Source organism: Balaenoptera borealis, assembly GCF_965194805.1.
Source record: "Balaenoptera borealis genome assembly, chromosome: 14".
Lineage (NCBI taxonomy): Eukaryota > Metazoa > Chordata > Mammalia > Artiodactyla > Balaenopteridae > Balaenoptera > Balaenoptera borealis.
Genome location: NC_138875.1, coordinates 91490716 through 91514694, shown reverse-complemented (window position 1 = coordinate 91514694; position 23979 = coordinate 91490716). Strand labels below are relative to the sequence as shown.

The 23979-nt window shown below is 64.1% G+C and overlaps 1 protein-coding gene across 8 annotated transcripts in view; it reads right to left on the bottom strand.

Annotated features, from left to right (window-relative positions):
* FBRSL1 (fibrosin like 1) overlaps positions 1-23979 on the bottom strand; it is an 86489-nt gene that overhangs the window by 21621 nt on the left and 40889 nt on the right. For all 8 annotated transcript variants that reach the window (XM_082354749.1, XM_082354742.1, XM_082354744.1 and 5 more), the window contains exon 5: positions 11363-11392. In XM_082354749.1, the coding sequence (XP_082210875.1) occupies positions 11363-11392 (30 nt within the window). The remainder of the gene's footprint in view (positions 1-11362; positions 11393-23979) is intronic.

Genomic DNA, 23979 nt, shown 5'->3' with positions numbered 1-23979 from the left:
GATGCCACGGGCACAGCTTAATCTCAGGGTCCTTACTAGTGGGAGGAGAGACGGGAAGACGCTGCCCTCTGGCCGTGAAGCTGGAGGAAGGGGCCGGGAACCCAGGCATGTGGGCGACTCTACAAGCTCAGAAAGGCCGGGAAGGGATTCTCCCTGGAGCCGCAGAGGGGCCGGCCCAGCCCACAGCTTGACTCCCACGGGGACACTCCTGTGGGACTTCTGGCCTCCAGACTGAGAGATAATAGTGTAGTACTCAGCCGCCGAGTTGGTGACAACTTGCCACCGCAGCCACACTCAACTTACACTCACAGCCAGGAGCCTGATTAGGGGATGGAATGCAGAAGAACAAGCCGCCCCATCGGCAGGCCTGAGTCAAGCTCACAGCCTAGTGGGAGAGAAGGGCCATATACAGGGAGACAGGTAATACGAGTACAGATGGGGTGGGCAGACAGTAAAGGGCAATGTGAAAAGCAGTGACGGGCACTGATCTGAAGGGCAGCTGGGGGAGCCTTCCCATGAGGGGCGTCTGAGCTGAGACCTGAAAGATGAGAAGGACCAGGCTAAGCTGAGGGGAGCTCTAGGGAAGAGTCTTCTGGGGTGGCCACAGCCAGTGCAAAGGCCCTGAGGCAGGAACAACTTGGCAGGGCCAGCCAGGGAGGTGGGGTGGGGCACAGGGCCTTGAGGGCCATGAGGGAGCTTGGGCATTTGTGTTGAGCAACAGGAAGAGATGTGTGTGGGATCCGAGGAGGAGAGGGATGATGAGGTCTTTAAAAAGACCCCCTCTGTAGGATCCGCCACAGGGCTGGGTGGGGCGCAAGGAGCTGGGCTAGGAGCTGCAGCGACAAGCAGGCGTGGGGATGAGAGGGGGCAGGCGGTGGGGCCCCTCCAGAGGTGGGGACAGGGACCGTCCCGTTGGAGATGTCAGCTGGCAGTTGGTTACGGAGCTTGGAGCTCTGGGGGCAGTGACCCTGGTGCACCAGGTCAGGCAACCTCCCCCAGTCGAGCTGCTGAATCCTCGGGGCCCCAAAGGTACGCTCCATCATCATGTCTCCTCCAGATGAGCAGCCGGGCTGCACCCAGTCTCTCCCAGCTACCTGGAGACCCCACCCCTGGCAGTAAAAGGTTCCTGGAGCCAGTGGCAGTGGGGAGAGCGGGTGGCAATTGAGGGCTGGGCCAGCGCCGGGAACCAGCGGGAGCAGCTAGGAGCTTCTCCAGCCCCAGCCCGGCCTTGTCACCCAGGTCTGGAACAAGCCCCCGAGTCTGACCATCAGGTCATGGTCAAGGTCTCAATGTGCCCCCCGGCTCCTCTCCCACCACAGCCTGACCCTGGAGGAGCCTGTCTTCCTGTAATGACATGGCTTCACTTCAAACATCGTTCTCAAGACCACCTTGGGCACTCATGGTCCTTGAAAAGGCCACAGTCCTTGCCATGCCACCTCTGAGCCACGGCCCCGCCCTCTGGTTTGGGAGTAAAATCAGACTTTGGGCAGGACTGGCTTTAATTCTGTTTAGAGAGGAAAGTGGCTGTGATATGAAAGATTTAATGAGGTTGGAAATCTAGAAGGAAATGGAGCAGGCCTAGATTACCGGGAGGAATGAAGGCCACCGTCAGAGAGCGCAGGGACGTCCCAGGCCAAACAGAGGTAATCCACTCAGGGCCCGCACGTGGTGGGCAGGGGCCGACAACCCATCTTAGAACCACATCTGTCATCGTTACGCAGAGCAAGGGGGAGGTACCGTCACAGGGGCCATGGAGGGGGCTCCACCCACAGCCGGGGGGCACTGGGAGTGCCCACCCCGCTGCCAATCAGCCACGCCAATCGCTGGGCTCCCCTCGGCTGGGCTAAGGAGCTGCCAGCTGGCCTGCTCCCTCGTGGCTGCCTCTCTGGGAGGCAAGTGGATGCAGGGGCTGCAGACGAAGGCCCGTGGGCCGTGTGACAAGGACACCTACCGAGACAGGGCCCCATGCGTGTGAGAAGGCCAGTGTGGCTGGGGGGGGGTCACTGGGGGGATGGGGGACAGGCTTCCTGGGCTGGGCTCCCCAGCCTCGGTTCATCCTTGCCGAGCTGCGACTGTGGCCTCACACAGAGCGACCCCGTGGCTGTGGACCGGAGCGCAGACCCTCTTGGCCAGGCTGGCGGGCTCAACGGAGGGGAGGGCATGGGGGGCGGGGCGGAGTCCAGAGGGTCCTCGCTAGCTGGGCATGTCCATCATTGGTGTCCAGTGTTGGGGAAGAAGCAAAGGCCAGAAAAATCTACAAATGCTCACTAATGGGCTGACCAAGGGTGAACTCAGACCCCGCTCAACGCTGGCTCGCCCTCCTTACTGACCAGAAAACGCAAATTCAGTGCAAAACAGCAGAGGGGTAACTGCAGATTGTGCCAAAGATGTGAGAGTTCGTGCAACTGAGAAGACGCTCTGGAAAGCCTTGGAGGAGGCTGACGGGCTCCTGATGGGCTTGGGAGAACAGCCGCGTGGATGATGAGTGGGGCTGAGCGGGGCTTCTAGGGCGCAGGAGGCCCCGGGCCCTCCGCAGTCCTCAGCGCTGCGGCCACGACAACCCTCTGTGGTCTGTGCTGTCCGTGAGGGGGCTGCGAGCAGGAGGACAGGGCGGCCTGCTGCAGCGGCTGAGCGTGGCCCCCAGAGACACGCACACCCAGAACCTCAGGATGTGACCGTACTTGCAATTAGGGTCTTTGCAGCTGTGATTCAGGATCTTGGGGTGAGTGCACCCTGGATTGGGGGCCCAGGTCCTATGACTGCATCCTTCTGCACAGAGGAGGCACAGACACGGGGGTGGGGGAGGGAGGCCACGTGACCACGGAGGCGGAGATGGGAGCGATTCCACGAGCTAGGGAAGCTTGAAGCCACCAGAGGCAGGAAGCCTCCTCCAGGGGAGCGCGGCCCTGCCCACACCTTGATGCCAGGCTCCCGGTCTCTGGGACATAGGAGAATAACTTCCTGTGGTTTAAGCTGCCCAGTGTGGTACTGGGGTCCACTGAGTGTGCGGTGGGCACCCTGACCAGCCCATCCCTGAGGGGAGTGGGTTCTCTGCCGGTGTCTAAAGCAGAAGCCATGAGCTCCAGGTATCAGGAGGGGCGTGTGGGCATTGAGCGCACACGTGAGTGCCCGCTGAATGCACGTGTGTGCGACACTCTGTGGGCGAACACGCGCACGTGTGCGGGTGTGAAGGCTTGCGTGTGCGAGTGTGGGAGCACGTGTGCGTGTGACGCAGGGCAGGGACGTGCGGCGGCTCCCTGTCCCCAGCCGCGTCTGCGTCTGCACGAAGGCCACGGAGGCCTGGCTTTCTTCAGCCAGAACAACGGCAAAGCCCTTTCTCTCGGGGCGGCGCCTCTGGGCCTGCTGGGGACCCGGGGGCACAGCGCTGTCGTGGCGCTAATCCAGCTCTCCGCTGTGGCAGGGCCGGGGCGTGCAGGGACAGGGTGGGGTGTCTCGGCCGCCCTCTAACCCCTGCCCCAGCCACCTGACTGGTCCTCAAGCTCTGACCGTTTCGGAAAGCATCTGCTTGTTTTGCGTGCTGGGCCTCTGCCTGTGCCCTGACCGATCCCATGGTTCCCACCTGCCCCCAGGTGAGGACCACCCACCTCGCAAGCCGGCACCAGGCCCCTGGCGCCCCCGCCCAGTGAGGCCCCCTCCGAGGCTAGCAGGGCAGGTGTGGTCTGAAGGCGCTACGACCCCTCCGGGCACAGAGGCGTATGGACACCCCAGGGCCAGAGGACAACCTCCCTGTCAGCGCCCAGGCAGCCTGGTGCATCCCCGGGGGAGCCCGGGGAGACCTGGAGGTGGATGTGGGAGCTGCCCGGGGTCCTGCTCAGCTAGTTCTGGAAAGGCCGGGGCAGGGGAGGCGGGAGGGGCAGATGGCCCCCACCGTGGAGGTCTTCCTGCCTTCTCTTCCAGCCTCCCGGCTTCTCCTCAGCCTCAGCGTTCCCACGCAGCTGGAAGGTGCAGGTTCAGGTCCCGCCTGGCACTTAGGTCTGTGTGACCCCAGCAGGAAGTTAAGCTCTCCGCACCCAGCTTTCTGCTGAGCACAGCGGGCACTCCCACCCTCGCTGCTGTGCTGGGCCTCACGCTACACGGCGCTCGTGGACGGGGACCCTGGCGTCAGTGCCCACCCCCCATTCTCTGTACCTGGCGGCCATCACATCTGTCTCACCTATGCTGGGACACCCTTCAGGCTCCTCAGACCCAACACCTTCCAGACTGAGACCCTCCGCTACCTCTATCCCGTGGCGTCCTGGGGCCCCCCACGCACCCAGGGCCGTCCCAGGTGAGCAGTGGGGTCCTGAAGGCATCAGCGGGCTCTAGCGTCCCAGCCCACAGGCCCTAATGGGCCTGGATGGACCCAACGTGATCACAAGGGTCCTCACAGGAGGGAGGCAGGAGAGTCAGAGAAGACGTGACCTCAGAAGCAGAGGTCAGAGTGACGACGGGAGGAGGCTACGAGCCCAGGAACACGGCAGCCTCCAGAAGCCGGCCAGGCAAGGAACCACGTTCTCCCTGGAGCCTCCGGAAGGGACCACCCCTGCTGACACCTTGGTTTTGGCTTAGGGAGACCCATTTTGGACTTCTGACCTCCTGAACTACAAACTTGAGCTGTTTTAGGCCACCCAGTCTGTGGTAATTTGTTACAGCAGCTGTAGGACACAAGTGCCTCTCCCACCCCTGCATCCACAGCCCAGGCCTCCGCCCTCGCCTGCTGGGACTCTTGCAGTAGCCTGACGGTGCCCGACTCCCCTGAGGCCTCCGGTCCTAGCAGATGCTCACTCTGTCCCTCGGGTCCCTCGCTGAGGGTGGGGCTGCAGGACAGATGCCACTTCAGAGGGTTATCTGGGGCTGAACGAGCTGACGCGTGCAGGGGCCAGGAGGCGCGGGCTACATTTCAGTCATCGCATCGTGGTCCTTGCTGGGACCTATGTGCCGCCCCAGTGCCTGCCTGGGACCCTCAGTGAGCAAACTGCCAAAGGCCCTTCCTCTTCCTCGGGCAGACCCGTGGGAAGACACACGCTGGCTGGAGCAGCCCTAGGTCACGGTGCACAGCCCTGAGCCCTCGCGAGGACACCCGGTGAGGTTGCCTGTGCAGGGCCCCCTGCACCTCTGTCCCCCCAGCACCCGGCCTTGGAGGGGGGGCCCGCGGCTGGGAGAGGGGAGGACGGGTGAGCCTCCTACAGACTCCGGGAAGGTGTTCTCAGGAGCGGGGCTGGGCCGGCACACAGAGGAAACCTCGGTGAGCAGGGACGCTCCGAGGGCAAGCAGGGGCGTCCCGCGGGAAGTGGGGGCGGCGGCGGCGGCGCGGGAGGCAAGTGCCAGCGGGCCCGGGATGCAGAGGGGAGCTGCCCCGAGGCGGGCGGCAGGGACGCACGCCGGGCGCTGCTCTGAGCTGCTGTCGGGCTGCCGTGCCCTTTCCTTGCTGCCACAGGGACCTCAGGGGTGGGCCCGCGAGCCTCGTGCCAGAGGTGAGAGGGCGGGGACTCAGAGGAGGCCCCGTCAGGCGCCAGGCGGAGGAGCCTGGACCGGGCTCCGTGCTCACCGCGGACTGAGGGCCCCGAGGAGCCAGGCTGACCCGGGGCCTGAGGCGGCGGACGCCCGCCCGGCCATCTCAGCAGCCAGCGCCGACCCCCCCGAACCCCAGCCTCCACCCCGGGCCGCAGGCACCCCGGACCCCCCGTTCACAACGCTCAGCAAAGAGGAAACCGAGGCTCGGGGCTGGAGGGCTGGCCCTCAGAGGACCCCCGGCCCTCCAGCCAGCCGCCTGACAGCCCCACCCCTGCCCCTGCCCGTTCCTGCGGCCCAGTGCGGGGCGCACGTCCTGGCGGGGTGGCGGGGGCGAGCCTGGCAGGCAGGCCAGACAGACATCCCTCAAGAGACGGCTGGGTGCTGGCCGGGCCGCTCAGGCAGACGGCAGCCGGCCCGGACCAGCAGGCTGCCTGACGAGCCCCACACGATTTTTCACCCCATATTTTTCCAATAAAAAAGCAGTTAGACACCGACCGCAGCCATCTGGCCGCCCGGCTCCGGAGCCTCCTGGCAGCTCAGGCCGCCTTCCCCGCCAGCACTGAGCGCCCAGGGCAGGGCCGGGGTGGGGCGTGGGGAAGCATGTAGGGGTTCTGTGGCGAGGGGAGCGTCTCAGGGGGGCGGGGGGGCCTGCATCCCGGGTGTGGGCTGCCCCCGGGGCAGGGCCTGGTCCCGCAGAAGGGGAGGCGGCGGAGAGGTTTTCCATCTGTCTGTCTGTCTGTCTGTCTGCGTGTCAGCCTCTGGGGCTGGGCTGGTTGGAGAGGCCTCGCTGGTTTCCGACTGTCTGTCCGTGTCTGGGAGGCACACTGTCCTCAGCGTGTCTGTACCTCGAGCCAAGAGGCAGAGCCCGAGGCCGGCGGGCAAGGGGCGGGTGGGCCGGCAGGAGCCCGGGGCCGGGGAGGCAAGCGGGGCAGGAGGGGCAGCAGTGGGCCCTGGAGGTGCAGGCGCGTCTGACCTCAGACGCTGGCAGGCGCGGGAGGAGCAAACTGGCCAGGAGAGACGGAGCGCTGGTCTTCCCGCCGCCCTGCCCGGGAGGAGGCCTCCTTGGGGCCGCCTGCCTGGCACGCCATCCCCAGCGCCCAGCACGGGTGTGGAGTCAGCGCCGACAGGCCCAGGGCACGGGGCTCCGCCCCCACTCTCCCGCCCCACCTGCACACCCAGCTGCGTCTCCTTCGCCGACCCGAGCAGCCCGGGTGCCTTCTGACCGCTGCTTCCAGCCTGCTGTGCACCGAGGAGTGTGACAAGTCAAGCTTGTCCCGGCTTCGTTCAGCCTGTTCGCGGCCACGCTCCAGGGGAGGCCAGGGCACTGCTGTCAGCGGACGGTGTTCTCCCTGCCACCTGTGCCCGCACGGCCTCGGAGAGGCAGGGCTCTGCCCCGGAGCGCCGCAGAGGACGGACGCCTCTCTCTGCTCTCCCCGCCCTATGGGGTGGGGAAGGCGGGGGATGGTAACTTTGGCCGAGGCCCCAGCCAAGTGTCCACCGTGGCCCTCTGACCTGCGCCTGCTTTTGGATGGGCCCAGAGGAAGTTACTCATTGCCCAGAAACCCAGCTCGGGTAAAGGACAGAAGGAACTCCAAAGGTCTCTCCATACCCACCACCCCAACTCAGACCCAAACAGCCTCGAGTAACCATGTGTCCCTGCCATGGAGGAAACAGAGAGGTCTGGACCGCAGGTGATACCCTTGGTGCATAATTAGTGCCCCCGGGGAGCACTGCCAGGGTGAGGCTGTGTGTCAGGGACCTCCCAGGATGGTGGCTCCCCACCGCACTTGGATCAAAAGCTGAATTTCTTGCCATGGCTTTTTACAATGTGGCCTCTCTGAGCTCACCCACTCCCTCCCTCCTTCTGCTTCGGCCCCACTGGACATTTTACATCAACATCATCCCTGCCTCACCACGCAGGAGGTGATCAGTCAGGTTGTAAGATCAATGATGTGGGAAAGGGGAATGCAGATAAGATGGCTGGTGCTACAGCTGCTTCTGTGGATTAAGAGGTGACTATGAGGAAGGAAGCCATATGCCAAGAATGGCCAAGCAGAAAGACAGAGGAGACTGATGACCACAGACAGGCCATGCCAGCCGGGAGGGTCCACATCCAGGCCTTTAGGTGAGAAATGCAAACTCCTTCTTTAGTCCAGTTCCATTACAGCTTCCTCCCTGACACGGGCCATGTGGTAGACAGTTGGTGTCTGCACCTTGAAAGCCAGGACAGAGGTAGGGACTTTATCATGTAGGCAACAGAGGTCTCCGCATCTTTCTGGTAAGGGCAGAGATGTGAGCTGGCAAGCAAGGAGACTGTGCCACGCCCAGAGGAGAGCTGGTGAGGGCAGGGAGGGGGCAGCGGCGGCCTCCAGACCTACAGCCGGGCAGCCGTGCAGGGCCTGGCGAGTCACAACAGCCCAGCCAGTGCTGACCACACACATCCCCGTCCCGGTGGCAGAAATACCAAGATCTGTCCATGCTGGTTGGTGAATAGCCCTGGGGCCCTAGAGGGGGCCCAGATCCCAGGGGGCTGCTCTAGGAAGCCCCAAGACCTCCCCACCACCAGGCAGCTCTTGGGCTCCATCCAGGCCCCCTTCTCTGAGCGGCACCATGGAATCTTGGCCCTGGCCTCTGGCCTGCATCTCAAGCTGTCTGGAACACACCCTAGTGTCCCAGAAGCCCCATGTGCTCATGGAGAAGGCAAACTTGGGTGACCGGGGAGGAATCCTGTACCTTTCCCTGGCTCATCAGCCAAGAGGCTTTCTGCAGCATGGCCCGGCTCTGCCCACTTCAGGGGCCCCACCGCCCCACAAACAAATGGCAGGCTCAGTCACCCTGTGCTAGCTCACTCAGAGCTCACCATAGCCCAGGAGAAGCACCCCGTCACTCCCGGAGCAGGTGGCGACAGTGGGAGGCTTCTCTCTCCCTCCCCCTGCCTGGGCCCACCAAGGCCTGCCCGCGCCGGAGCCAGGGGCGGTCACACGCCCGCATCGCCCGTGCAGCCCCCTGGGGGCCCAGTCACCATGGGGAAGACTGGGCTCTGCCCCTCCGCCTGAGGACCCCCGGCCGCCGAGGCCCGGTGCAAGTGCCACGGGGTCAGCCCCAGCGCAGAACCCAGTCTCTCCCAGCAGAGGCCTCTGGAACTCAGACCCTGGCCTTCCCAAAGACCCTCAGAGTGGGGTTCTTCCCGCACGCTGCACAGGGAATCGCCAGAAGGAACTGCTGGTTCCAGACCCCACCCCAGACTCGACCAGAGCGAGCTCCCGGGCCGCTCCTGGTGACCGCGCCTGCTGTGCCGTCAGTCCTTGGCCAGGCTGAGCTCGGGGCCACCGCCAGTGCGCGGGTGGGCGTGAATGCAGAGGAGGCCAAAGCCACGGCCTCCGGCTAGCCCTCGGTCACAGCCTGCCGGCCTCGGTGCCCGGGGTTGACGGCCCTGGGCAGAAGTTCTCGGCGTGCCTGGTCGGAGCTGCCATGTGGGGCTGTGCCCTGGCTCGGCCCCTTCCGGCGCCTGGTCTCCACTCCAGGGTCCTCGCTCCGGCAGGAGGGGTGGACCGAGGGGTGGAGGGAGAAACATGCCAGGACCAGCGCTGACCAAGGGGCCCCTGGACAGAGCAGTCAGCAGCCTCAGGGTCTCAGAAGCCCCTCCCCACACCCCCCTCAGAGCAGCCCGTGGCCTCAGAGAGCGTTTCCTGCAGCTTTTCAATTAAAGGAGGTGCTGAAGGTGATGGCCCAGCGCAGCACTTTCCCAGGTGCTGCGATCTAATACATTAAAGACATCAGGAGTGGGGCTTCCCTGGTGGCGCAGTGGTTAAGAATCCGCCTGCCAATGCAGGGGACATGGGTTCGAGCCCTGGCCCGGGAAGATCCCACATGCCGCGGAGCAACGAAGCCCGCGAGCCACAACTACTGAGGCCTGCGCTCTAGAGCCCACGAGCCACAACTACTGAGCCGTGAGCCACAACTACTGAAGCCCGTGCACCTAGAGCCCGTGCTCCACAACAAGAGAAGCCACCACAATGAGAAGCCCACGCACAGCAACGAAGAATAGCCCCCGCTCGCCGCAACTAGAGAAAGCCCGTGCACAACAACGAAGACCCAACGCAGCCAAAAATAAATACATAAATTTATATTAAAAAAAAGACATCAGGAGCGACAGCTCCTGCGAAAACGCGGCACCTGTCCCAGTGCCCTCCGGCGGCCCGACACCTTGTCCACTCACAGGACGGCTGAGCGGGGAGCACTCGGGACCACAGACACTTCCTAGCTGCCCTGCCCTCTGGCCACCTTCCCAGGACGGTCTCGACCACAGCAACGACTCCACACGGGGCTTCTGGGCCAACTCACCTCGGACGGCACATCCTCAACCTCACCCGTTCACACCTGCCCCTCCTCCATTCACCACGCGACTCCCGTCCCCCTCCCGGCCCTTGGGATAACCACTCGCCCAGCCCAGACCAGCACCCGACCTCATGAGGCTGGCCATCCGGACCCCAGGCATCCTCTGCAGGCCTGCCCTGACCCTGAGCACCCTGCTAGCCGGCCTTTGGGTTCTTTCCACACTTGCTCACGTGCTTATAGGCGGCTCTGTGCTTGAGCGTGAAGCCTGTACGAGGGGGGCCGGCCGTCTGTCCGTCCACAGCTCCTGCCCACGCAGGCCAGGACACACCAGAGAGGCAGCAACCGAGGCTCTCACACCGCACAGACCTCCCGACGGGACCACGTTCCAGTTCACAGAAACTTGCCTAGACACCAGTCGGTATTCAGCTGCCCTTCCATCTGCCTCACACGAAGAGCCCTCGTGCACACTGGCCCCACTGCCTGGACACTTGTCCTCCTTGGTGCCCGGTGCCACCCCCGGGGGGGCCGCACCCCGAGGACAAGGGGCTCCATCACGTTGGCGCGGCCACCTCCTGCCCGTCTCACCACCTAAGACTCTTCAGGTGGGCTGCTAGCTCGTTCCCCAAGGACGGTGCACCCAGCCTGCCCGGGTTCCAGCTGTGTGACCTCGGGCAGGTTCCTTACCCTCTCTGTGCCTTGTCTCCACTTCTACATCAGGAAGCGACAGTCCCTGCCCCACAGGGCTTTGGGACGGTGAGTGCCGGGCGCCTGCGCCCGCTGGGCCTCACGCTGCTTCTGGTCGCTGCCCCCGGTCGCTGCCCCCGAGAGGCAGTCCCGAGCGGCGCCCCCCGCTGTATCCCTGCCCACACAGAGCTCAGCACACAGTAGGTGCTCTGCCAATACCTGCTGAGCCAAGAGCTCTTGCCCTTCCCCCAGGACACACAGGGCCCGGCAGATGGCCAGGAGCAAGGACTCCCGAACCCCAAGGGCCAAGGCAGGAGCTGCGGAAAGGAACGCAGAGGGATGACGGCACCGCCGGAAGGCCCCTCGGCTGTCCCTGTGCTAACTCTCCCACTGCATAAATCCCGAGTTAGTAGAAACTTCATTGCTCCTGAAAAGCGGGGGGTTGGAGGGAATTGTGAGGGGCCAGGCGCTGTTGCTATTAGCGGAAGTCTCTGTTTTGGGGTGATGTTTACGGCCCCCAGCATGGAAACGCAACAGAGTGTGGCCCCCGCTCTGCCCACGGCTCCCCCATCCCAGGGAACCCTGGACTGAGACAGCTGCCGACAGGCCAGGAGCTGAGGTCCGGTCCTGCAGCCCCAAGGGGCCCGGGCAGCGTCCCGGGTCCCAGCGTGGACGTCTACCGCATCTGGCCCTCAGCCAGGTCGGGGAGGCGACAGCCACCCGCACACCCCACAGGAGAACCACGACCTTTCTGCCTGGTGTCCAGGGCCCAGCCTGCTGGGGTCCAGGTCAGCAGGAGGGGCGGGGGAGGGGGTGGAAGGCTTACCTTGTCATCCCCGTCGCTCTCGCTGTCGCACTGCAGTGGGGGGGAGAGAGAGAGAGAGGTGAGTCAGCGCCCCACAGGCGGGTCGGGGGGGGGGTAGGGGGTGAGAAGGTGAGAGTGTGGGAGGGGCCTGGGCTGGAGGGCAGGGCCAGAGGAGGCGGCTCTGGCCGCCCCACGCCCCGACTCGGGGCCTCAGGTCTGGGATGGGGGTGTCCCCAGCCAGCAGGACCAGGGGCCCAGGCGCCGGGAGCTGGGAGGGATCTGGGGGCCTAGGCAAGCCCTGGGTGGGAGCTCCATCGAGGACCGGGGCATGGGGCTGGTGGTAGGGGTAGGCGAGGCAGAGGTGAGACAGAGGAGCGCACGTGACCAGGCAGATGCAGACCAGCACCGGCACGCCCAAGCAGGCCCGAGCTACCCGATAACCCCAGGACACACGTGGAGCAGCCCCCCGCGCCCCTCAGGCTCCCTCCCAGGTGCTGAGCTCTCCAGGCAGTGGGGGGGCCGCGGTGAGATGCGAGGGGCCCTTGGCTGGTTACGAGGCCGACGGACCAGGGCTCAGGGGAGGGACTCCGGGCACCGCCTGGGCAGGGAGACAGAGAGGCCCAGCCTCGGGTGGCCTGAAGGGGCCGCAGGGAGGGCGGGGGGCAGTGAGGGCTGGGGCCCGTGGAGGACAAGCAGTCAGGACAGCCTGTGCTGCAGGTGCTGCCTGCCGGGGTGGGGGCCACCTGCTCCCCCCGCCCGCCCCTGCAGATGCCCCAGCAGAAACCGCTCCACGGGTTAGCGCAGCTGGTTAAGGGAAGATTGTGAAAATCGTGCAAACAAATCCTCGTTTTCCATTTTCAGTGAGCAGAGCTTTAAAAAGAAAGCCTGCTCTAGAAACCACAGCAATTTTCCCCCTAAAAGAATATAAACCATAAAGAATCTCTTCCCAGCAACTGTAATTGTGACACGTTTATGTCAAGTGAATTATATTGCTGAAAATAAATCTCCCCGGGACGCACAGGAGGGTGATGGGCCCCAGGCAGACATGTGGAGGTGCTCCACAGACACGTGCTGTTTCTGTGGGGTCCTCCACCAGACCCATTCTGCGATCGGGCACACGCCCTCCGCGCCCCAGGGCCGGGGTGGGTTCAAAGACAGAGTTCACGGAGTTGTGGCGACCTGCCTTGTGCTTTATCAGCCACTCACCGCAGGCGGAGAGTGTCCCTGGGGACAGGGGGGATGGGCATTTGGGGGGATCTTCCTGAGGCTGACAGCAGCCCCGTGGACCCTCTGCCCCCCAACCTCGCACGGCACCCTGCAGGGCCTGGCCCAAGACCTCCAGGGCAGGTGTCCCTTCACAAATGGCAGAAGGACCACGGGCCCAGTCTCCTGGCTCTACAGCCACGGTGAGAGGCCAGGTCCGCCCCTCATGGCTGGCTGGCTCTAGCAGGGCGGCTGAAACCCAGAGGCAGAGCACGAAGGCGAGGAGGGGAGGTGGGAGATGAGGCTGGAAAGGTGAGTGGCCAGAACATGCAAAGCTTCACCGCACAGCGAGCTTGGACTGAGCTTTGTCGTGCGGCCACATGACCGGCACTTCCGGACGTTCTCTGTGCCAGGAGGGAGGGGTGGGGGGAACCGGGGGGTCGGGGGCTGTGGGGGACAGGAACCCCTCTGATGCTGCAGAATTAGCCGAGCTGCCAGACACCCCCAATCAGGCCTCTTTATGCCTAACAAGCCCTTGAGGTGGAAACTGCAATCCCATCAAACCACCAGGGGGCTGGGCCTCGGGCGCAGCACACTGTCCCTTGGGCAGTCTGGAAGCACCCCTAGGCCTGGCCCTGCTCCACCCCAGGCCCGGTTTCATCCCTTCCGCGCTTTCAGACGGTGCCACTGGTGACAGCTAAACGATCTGACATCGAGGAGGGGGTGAGGGTGCTTTCCAGAGAGTCCACGGAGCCTATAAGTCACCAAACAACTCACCGTTTTCAGCCAGCGCAGGCTGCGCTGCAAATGAATTCACGTTACTAAGTCCTACTGAATTAATGTTTAACTGCAATAGAGTCGGAATTGAATGAGGCAATTAATCAGGACAAAGAGGGAAAAAGAGCCACATCTGTCTCCTGGGAGCTGCCTGAGTGAGGCGACCTTCACGGGGTTGGGCTGGGCTGGGCTGGGCGGTCCTGGAGAGCGTCATCCTGGTATGGGTGGGGGTCCAGGCGGGGAGTCCACAGAGCAGGGGACAGACCCTAGGCCCCAAGGGATGTGCTGGGTATGGTGGGAGCCCAAGACATGGGCTCTGGAGCAGACGCCTTCTCTGACGCTGTGCTGCCACCTACGCTGTGCAGCCCTGGGCAAGTGCCATGACCTCTCTGTGCCTCAGTTATGCTTCTGTAAAACGGAGCCAACAGCCCACCTACAGGATTGTTGTACAGCTTATATGAGTGAATACATGCAAAGCACTAGGACAGCGCTGGGTGTGTACTCATCATGATATACCGTGTGGATGTATTTTCACCACCACCGCCACTACCACTACCACCACCACCATCATCACTGTCACCATAACCACCACCACCACCATCACCATCACCATCATCACCACCACCACCGTCACCACCATCATTACCATCATCACCATCACCATCATCACCACCACCACCACCATCACCGTCATCACCACCACCATCATCACCATCACCGTCATCACCACCACCATCATCACCATCACCATAACCACCACCATCACCACCACCATCATCACTCAGTATTAATTATTATTGTCTTCCAACTAGGCCGAGAATGAGGGGTTCCCCTTTGGAATGGCTGAAGGCCCAAACCTGAGAGTTTCAGGGAGGTGTCTCCCAGCCCTGGAAGTGCCGGCTCTTGCCCCTGACCCTGATGGCTGGTGGCCAGAAAGGGAGCACTCCTTGGCCCAGATGAGAGCCCAGCATCAACTCTATCCTTCCCTGCTTGCCCCCAGCTCCAATCCCGCTCAGGAGGTAGCGCACCTCTCTACTTGCCTACCGGTTCCTCCCAGGTTCCTCCCAGCCTGGTCGAGCCAGCAAACAATGAACCAGCAGGCCCACTCATCCAGGACCAGCCCCTCTGCCCACCCTTCAGCCAGCCCAGAGGCTTACAGTCCTGAGTGCACCTCAGCTCACCCGAGGGGCCTCAGACCCCGTCAGCCTGAAGCCTGGGCCAGGTGACTCTAATGAGGGGCTGGGGAGAGGCACCCCGCTGGGAGCTCAAGACCACCCAGTGTAGGTCAGAGGCAGATGTGAGCTCAGGGTCCCACATCCCAAAGCCCCGAAGCTCAGCTCTTCCATGTCCCAGGCCACTGTGTCACTCACGCAAATAGATGTGACGTGGGGATGCCCAAGGGTAGCTGCGTGTCGCCCACGTTCACGGACGTGACGTGACGAGGGACCCATCCATGGGCGGACATGGCCTTGAGACACAGCGTGAGAAGCCATAAGCTGGATGAGGCTTTGTTTGGCCTAACTGGCTTAATTTTTTAAAAAAATTCGCTGCCAACATTTAAAAATCTGGAGATTTCTCATGAGATCCTGCGCCTTACTGAGAACGGGGAGCCACATGCCCGCGTGACAGCCCTGCCCAGTGCCAGGCAGGGCCCCGCTGGGCCCCCTCCCCGCCTCTCCTGACGTCCAGGGCCCGAGTGCTGGCCCTTGTCGCATGCTGGGGACATAGCCCCACGGTGGGTCCCGGAGCCCAGGGCTCCGTCCTGCCTTCACTCTCGGTAATGGCGGCCGCTCGTTTCACCCCTCTGGGCCTCAGTTCCTCGTCCGCCGAGACGGGGGGCCTCGGTGCTGCGGGGGCTTGGGGTCACATCGGTCAGTGTGGGTGGGGTGCTCAGGGCAGCAGCTGGTTGGCAGTCCGGGCACATAAATGGGAGCCACTGTCGTCGCCATCTCCACCTTCCTCAGTGTCACCCCCCTCATCATCGTCACCTTCAGCATCACCGTCACCTTCACCATCACCACTGACACCTTCGCCGTCACCGTGATCTGCCCCAGCCCCTTCTCCCCTATCACCCGACCAGCCCCTGGAGGCACCTGAGTCATCCACGGGCCTGGGCACAGACAGTGTCGCCCGACAGTCCTGCTTCCCCGGGGGCACCTGCACGGCGGGTCTGGAGAGCTTGGCCTCCGTCACCGAGACCCTTCCAGAAACCTGGGCAGCTACTTGCTTGGGGCGAGGGCTGCTCATCGGCCTCCACAAATCGACACGGTTGTTCAGCAGCCGCAGAGACGGGCCTTGCTCTTCTCTCAGAGCGAACGTTCATTACCGCTGCGTCGCAGCAGCGCTGAGCAAGGCTGCCGCTCCCACTCCTCGAACAAAGGCGTGAAAAATCCCTGGGCTGGGCGCCCTGCTGCCGAGCCCGTGCCCCCAGCAGGCGTTCCAGCACCCAGGGCTGGGCCAGGTCACCCATGGGGGCGGGGCTGTCCCTCCTGATCGCTGCGGGGTCTCCACTGTGCAACGGAGACACAGGTCGAGGGGCTGCCGGGGGGCTGCTGGAAGGAGGGTGTGAAACCGCCCCGGCCCTTCTTCTCATTCAGGCGGCCCCACCTCCATCCAGGGGTCCAGCAGGCTCAGGGCCAGCGTGGCCTGGCGCTTGGAGGTGGGGGTGGGCTGGGCCCCTGCCCGGCAGCGCGGCCTGAGCTGCACAAGGGCCCGCGGAGGCCCTGACTGCAGAGCTGCTGGGGGCCAAGGAGGGCCGGGCCCTCCCCCTGGTCTGGGCCGGGCTCCCAGTGGGCACCGTCACCTGCAAAGGCCTGAGCAGCTGCGAACCGCAAAAGGAGGCAGGATCCGCGGTCTGTGTGTGAGCGGAAGGTGACGGGACGTCCTGTTCAGGCCACCTGGGTGTGGCGGCGAGGCAGGTCTGAGCTGCTGGGCAGCTGCTGCTGACCCCCGCCCTGGGTCGTAGCCACGTGGCCGGAGGTGTGCCCGGGGACACCCGGGTGGCACCAGTCCTCGGCGCGGGCAGCGCTCGCTGGGCGTGTTCTTGTGGCTCATGTGTGCCTGTGCACGCCTGAGCGCCAAGACATGGGAGTCGTGCTCCAAGGCGTCTCACACGTGAGCCCCTGGGCACCCTGTCCGGGGGCGCTCCACCCTAGCGTGTCCGGCCAGATGTCCCACAAGTGTGCGGCACCTAACAGTCAGGCGACCTGCCATGGGGCCACGCGGGCCCAGGAGCGGTGGCTGTGTGGACAGTCCGTGTCTGCGCTTGGGGCTCCCGCCCTTGGCCCGCACGTCAGCTCCAGCTTATTAAACACTCTGCTTTTGGAGCCGCTTTGGAAGAACTGGGGGAGAAGAGAGGGGCGTCGCTGTCTGGGGAGCAGAGGGGCCCCAGCCCGGGCGGAAATGTCACCTTCGTTTCTGCTGCAAACGCTCTATGGGGATGTAGAACACATGCCAATTAAGCGATTCGGCTAAAATACAGAGCCAAACGAGCTGTGAACCCCAGCCGGGCAGGGAGCAGCCTGGGAAGAGGCAGCGCTGTCTGGTTACGCTCTGCAGTGGGAAGGCCACTTCTCATCCTTGTACGCGCGCCTCCATCATGTAAATGAGCACCGCGGCTGAGGGTTTCAGCCAGGCACCGCCCCCCCCCCGCCCCCGTCAGAAGTAGACCCTGGGGGCCCTCGGGGGCGGGGGTGCCACCAGGGCAGTGCTGGGGCCTCCGCTGTCTCATCTGCGGAATGGGGTGCCCACGGGGTTGTCGGGTGACCGGGTCTGAAGTGCTGGGAGCTGGGCACACGGCTGGAGAAGGCTGGCACCACCCTCCTTTCAAGGGCGGCTGCAGCCACCAGTGCTCACCGTGGCACAAGCCCACTTCACAGATGAGAAAGCAGAGGCTCAAAGGGTAAAGGGATTTATCTGCAGCCACATGGCCACTGAGCAGGGGCCGTGAGCTGGGTCCAGGCCCCAAATGGCCCTGTGCCACTGTCCACCTGCCCTAGAACCCCAGGCAAGCCCTGGGGCCGTAGGGCTGGCAGGAGTGGGGGCAGAAGAGAGGCAGAGGCCCAGAAAACCACAGGGCATGGAGCTGATGCTGTGTTTGCTCACTGGGCTTGCTTCCACACACTTCACTAGTCCCCACCACAGATCTACCTGCTTACGGACGGCGAAACGGAGGCAGAGCGGTTGGGCGTCCTCCCAGGGCATGGCTGCAGGGTGGGTGATAGGCTCCGGAACCCACAGTCCTAACCTGCCCATGTGGCCAGGGCCCCACGCCAGCGACTCCCTCGTGGTGGCCAAGACCGCACTGAGGTCCCAGTACTGCCCCTCCAAGAGCCCCTGGCCCCCTCGGCCCAGGAAGTCACAGTGGCCCTGATTAATTAGGCATGATACCTGGATGGTGGATCCTGAAAATCCCATGTTTGTTTACTCAGCTAAGTCACTTTTTGTGAGAATTTAGGCTTTAAAGCAAAACAAAGCACTAATTACTCAATTAACGAGCAATTAAGTTACTGCATCCTAATAGCCGGGCGCGGACTGCCTCTGTGGGGAGGGGACCACCGAGCAGGGAGGCGCTGTGGGGACGCCACCCGTCATGGGGTGGGCGCAGCGGGGACAGAGGGCCCGAGTCACCTGGGCCAGGTGCTCAGCCCACACGGCCCACCTGCCTTCCCCAGGCCCCTCCGGGCCAGGAGGGCTGAGCCCCGCAGCCCGTTCCCCGCCGGCGGTGGCAGTGGGTGGAGCTCTGGGGGCCACAGCGGCCGCCAAGCCTGGCTGAGAGGAGACGGCCCTGCAGCCGGGTCGCGGGTTTCGCGCGGCCTGAGAGACGGGGGGCTGGGGCCCCTCCTGCACTTTCAGACGCGGCTGAGAGCTGCCTCTGAGGGAAGCCACCGGGGACACGGTGCGGGTCTCGCTGGCAGCCCGGCGTCATCCCAGGCCCCAAGCCTGAGCTGTCGCTGTGGACGCCGCGGCTTACGGGTGGCCAGCGCGTGGTCTGTCTTCAGTGGGGAGAGTCTGGGGTGGAGCCGGTGCCCAGTGAGAGGAGAGGCCGGCACAGCAAAAGCCCCCCCTCCCAACGCGCCAACCTCAAGAGGACCTGGAACAGAATTCCAGGCCTTCCCACGCCTGGCCTGTGCGACTGGCCTGCTGCCCCGCCCCCCATGACCCTGCCAGGCGGGCCTTCCCCGCCCTCCCCTGCGCTGAGCTTGGGCGCCGCGCTCCACAGCCGCCTACGCGGTCCTGACCTCGCCCTGCGGCCATCTTCAGTCAGTTGCTAGTTTGTTTATCACCAGCCTCCTTCCGGTGAAACCCAAGTTCCCTGAGAACAAAGATCTCATTCGGGAACTTCCCTGGCGGTCCAGTGGTTAAGACACCGTGCTCCCAATGCAGGGGGTGCGGGTTCAATCCCTGGGCGGGGAACTAAGACCCCACATGCCACGCGGCAAGGCCAAAAAAAAAAAAAGTACAAAGATCTCATTCTTGCAGTCCAGCGCGGGCAGGGAATGAGTGACTGAATGAATGACTCGGGGGGTACACACAGACCCCAGACAGCAAAGGGTAGGGAACGAATGAATGAATGACTCGTGGGTGTACACAGACCCCGGACAGCACAGGCAGGGAAGGAATGAAGGAGCAGATAGATGACTTAGGCCCTGACAACTGACTGGTCCCACCCCCCTCCCCTCACGGGGTCTCGAGGGTCGGCATCCAGAGGGTGCTTTGGTTTGGGTGTCACACAGAGTGGGGTTCTGCCTGTGCTGGGGGCCGTCCCCACAGCATTGCCTAGCACCTCACATAATTCTGGAATGTTCTGTCAGACAAAGTTCACGAAGCCGACAGCCTGCTCAATATCACCAGAGCCTTGACCCTGTTATGAAAAACACAAAGTTACTTTTCATTTTCTCCGGGTGCAGTTCCCACAGATACCAAGGAGGACTGGGGCACCTCCCTGTGGGTAACTTTTCCAAGAGCCACGAGGATACACTAGAGCGCCCCACGGCCTCTGCTCTCTGCGCACCCACGCCGGGACTCAGGCCCGGCACTCACATCATGAACGAGTTCTTTTCCCCCAGCAACTTCTCTTCCCATCAGTTCTGCCCCTGTAGCTTTCTAATTCTGTGCCGGGGTTGCGTGGTCCCACCGTGAGGGGCGATGCAGGGTGCTGTGACAGTGGGCGCGGAGGGCAGCCCCGTCCTTCCGGAGAGCCCTCCCTGAGCCCTCCCCGCAGGCTCCGCCAGCCGACTGGCAAATCTGCTGCCCCCAGATGGGCCAAACGTGTCTGTCCCTGCAGCCCCCCTCCTCCGCTCTGTGCCTCATCGGTCCCCTCCAGCAGCTCCTGGCAACAGAGCGGCGGCCACGTCACTGCTCAGTGCCAAGGGTGACATCGCCTCATGCCCGAGGCAAACGTGACGTCCCCGAATCTCCACAGGCCTCACGGGCCACCAGCTCACCTGACATCCCCCCACCTCTGGCCGGCCACGTTGTGACTGTAATTACACCTGCATGCACGCACGTGTACTCACGTTGCCGTGTACACGTGCACACCTGTACACATCCTTGCACACATGCCCAAGCACACACACACTGACACACAAATGCTCACGTGATGGCTAGGGTCCCATGCACTCTGTTCCCCTTAGGAACGCCCATGCCGCAGGTACCCCGAGAGGCCGGGCCCCTCCTCCGAGCCTCTCCTCGGATGGATGACCCTCAGACCCGGAGCTTCAGGGCGCCCTCCACATCCGCTCTGTGCACTTTCGCTGACACGACACCCCTCTGACTCGCTTCCCCTGTCCCATCTGCCCCTCCCTCCATGGCCTCCACGAGAGCGGGGATTTCTGGGTTCTCTTCAATCCTCTGACCTTGGGGCCTGGAGTGGCACCTGGCCCACAGCGAGGGTGCCACAAATACTTGGGGACGGCCAGCAGTCGCCGCTTTAGGACCCACTTCCCGCCCACCCCTGGCCCCGCCTGAGCTGCAGACCCCGCCGCTTTCGGCTCCCGTCTCAGGGGCCTTGCTGGGGCCTGGGTCCACACCTAGGACGGTGGGTCACACCAAACCCGCTCTCCCTTTTCTCATCAGCGGCTCTCCCCGCAGCCCTCGCTGGGCTGGAATAATGAACGATCCCATGTCAGGAATGAATAAAAGATGGCCCCTGGCCCTGCCGCCCGCCGCTGACCTTTTTGGAGTCGACTGTATTAATATATTCTCCTGTTGTCAGACTCAAAGCGCTAACTGCCTTATGAATTATTTATCAACACAAAAAGTCTTAACCAGAATGGTGTTAACATTAATTCCTAACCTTCTGGGTCCCGGCAGCCCCGCCTGTTCCACATAATTGCATTTCACTCCTAGCGGCCTGCCCGCCACCCACCCGCTCCCCAGAATGACCGTCCCTCCAGCCGTGGCTCCTGGCACACGTGGCCGTGGCCTTGAGGGGTTCCCTAGAGCGTCGGCGTCCAGCTTCTAGGGACAGGACCCGACTGGACGAGAGTCCTTGGCTCGTGCTGCCTGAAGGTGCGAGGGGGGCGGGGCCTCCAGGGGCCTGAATTGCTCTGGGCTAACCTGAGGGGCCAGGGTCTGCCCGCACCCCAGGCTGGGCCAGGAGGGGAGGGCGCCCCCGCATCTCCGCCTCTGCAGCCGCCGCGGGGTGGGAGCAGGTCGAGAGGGGCGGGAGGGGTGGGGCCGGGGGCAGAAGCTGCTGCCTGCCCGGAGGGTCGGGGGAGGAACCTGGGGAGGGGGCTGTGGTGGCCCCCACGAGCCCTCCCAGAGCCCACTGCGGAGTGACCACGCCGTCCAGAGCTCGGCCTCACACCCCCCCGCAGGCTGCGCTCTGGAGAGGTCCGCGGCCAAGCGCCCCTGAATGCCCGCCCTCAGAAACGGTCATGGTGAACGCTGCTGCCCTAAGCAACTAAGTCAGGGCAACTGGTTACTTAGCAACCGATGACAAACACACGGGTGAGAAGAAGCTCGCTGGCCTGGCGAGGGGGGTCCTGAGGTGGCAGGGCCACACCGCAGCAGGCATGTTCTTGGTCACCCTCCCACTGAGGGCCGAGGCCCATCCCCTCCCCTTGGGCCTGGGCTGGCGAGGCTGAGCTGACCGATGGAAAGCGGCACACGTGCCAGCAGGCCAGCCCCAGGGCTGCCTTGCCCTCTGAGAGCCCCGCGCTGCCCCACTGTCCCACAGGGAGACCCCCGTGGAGGGCCTCGAGCTGCCATGGAGAGGGTGGGTCCGTGCCCACCCAGGAGCCAAGGGTGTGAGTGAGGCCACCTTGCGGCCTGCCGCCCAGTTACGGGGGCAGCACGCCCAGAGCTGAGTGCACAAAGCAGTGGGATACGACAAGACAGCTAGAACACGTGCAGCTCTGGGGACCAGTGGTTTCTAGAATGTCCCAGAGCCTTCCATATGGAGAGCGGGGGAGGGGAGGGACCCCGTACGGAGGCCAGGGGCTCGGCATCGGGATGGAGGAGCTTGTAGGGCAGGGGCGCGGTAGGGTGTCCGGGGTGGTTTCTCCTGGTAGTGCCTGCAAAGTGCCCAAGGGGGGCCCAAATCCAAGGCCCACTGAAGGCCTGACCCCGCAAGCGCCGGCTGCGGCTGTTCTCCCGTCAGCGGCTCCATAACGCTAGGCGGGCTGGTGCGTGCGCCACAGCTCCTACCTCTGCAGCGGGCTCAGGCCTCTTCATGGGTCTGCCGCCGGTTTGAAATAAAATAATGGGGGGTGGGGAGGAGCCTTTTAAATCTGGTTGCAAAATGCCATGGAGACTTGAGGTTTTCTCACGAGTGAATGCTCTCTTGCCACTAAATCCGACCCCCGCTCAGATGACAGCACAAGACACACACGGGTGACACACCCATGTCACCCCCGAGGCCCGGACAACCCAGCCCGAAGCTTCAGGCCCCCAGCTTCCAGGCTGCCTTGCCGACTGCTCCCCAGAGCTCCCGCGGAGCCACCCACCCAGAGGGGCGCAACGCCTGGCGTGTGTGGGCAGCTGGGACGAGCCTTGCTGGAGCCGTGGGCTGGCGGGCCCCTCCCTTCCCCCTTTCGGGCCCCTGGCGCACCTGCACCCCAGCTTGCATTTGCCCTTGGCCCAACCTCCCTGCTGGCTCTTCCTGGGACGCTGCCCCTGACCGCTGGCACAGTCGCCCCCAGATGCCCTCCGCAGCCGCCAGCACTCCTGGAAGCGCCTGCCGCTGATGCATCTGCTTTCTCCCACCGTCTCCCCGCCAGGGCAGGGGCCCCAAGACTCGCTCTGCTGTGCCCCCAGCGGAGCACGGCCCCAAGGGTGGGCGGCGCAGAGGCCACAGGCCTAGGCAGACGCGTGAAGTGTGACAGCGACCCGCCGCACAGCGCAGAGAGTAACAGCAGGTGCCTGGCAGGCCCGCGGATTCTCCCCGCAGCCCTGTGGGGCGGGTCCCGGGGCTCCACTGTCTTACAGATGAGAAGACTGGGGCACCGGGTGGCACCCGGCCCGGCGGCTTCACCTCCTCTCCCGACCTGAGACCCTGCTAGGCCCTGCCCAGCGGGCCGCTCACCCCCTCAGGCTTCACAGGACCTCGGACTGGCAGTGCCGCCTCCAGGCAGGCAGGGGCTAGTGGCCTCTGGCTCTGCCATCCCTGCTCCTCCCCTGCTCGACACCTGGGGGCCACACATGACCTTCCCGGAGGTGGCTCCAGCGTGTTCCTGAGAGGGCAGAGCTAGGAGCCAGAATATTCACCGACCCGGAGGGCCAAGCCGTCCTGCTGGGTCAAGCGCCCAAAGGCCAAGGGGCCTGCGGGCCCAGGGCTCCCAGAGGCAGGTGGCTGTCCAGGTCTGTGCCACCCCAACCTGACTGTGACCCGTGGGGGCTCTGAGACGGCCTCCCCCCAGCACGCGCTGGGGCGCTGCTTCATGAGGGGGCGAGCAGGATACAGCAGTGGGGCGGAGGGAGTGATGCGGGCTCAGGGCCAAGAGGTTGGGCCAGGGACCCCCGGGGAGCACAGGATGCCTCCTTCTCCCACCCCAGCGTCTGGCCGGACAGAGGGTGGCCGCAGGAAGTTTCCTGGCCGGGAGGGCGGGTCCCCAGGACCCCGGAGGGGCCCAGATGCTGGAGCCCTCAGGGGGAGGGCGTGCCGCCCTGGCAGGTTGACCTCTGCGCGGGACAGCAGAGTCAGGGGCCAAGGACCCGGCTGCCTGCAGAGGATGGCCACAGGCAGAGGGGCCCAGAGTGTGCCCACGCGAAGCCCCGGCAGGCAGACCTGTCAGCCGCGCACGGCTCCACTCAGGGCCGCTCGTGTCGGTGAAATCCCAAGTCCTTGACCGCTCCTCCCTCTACACCAGCACTCCCTCTAAAGCTAGCACCCACCCCCCATACCAGCACCCCTCTGCCTGCACCACCTACGCCTACAGCACCGTGCAGGTCACCTGCTTCTCTTATTTATCACTTACTCTGTCCCTGCTCTATCTGGGGCCTAGACCCCTTTTAGGAAGAACCTGCTGCCCCCTGCCTGGAGAGGCCCCCCACCCAGTGCCCGCTCACAGGAAGCCGAGCAGAGGCCCTGAGGGCCATGCTCTTCCTGGTGCTACATCCACCGACCCAGGTCAGCGATGAAGAACGGTCCAGCTGTCCTGGGCACTCTCCCCTCCTGGCCCTCCTCCCAGCGGCGAAGGCCCCCAAGGCGAACA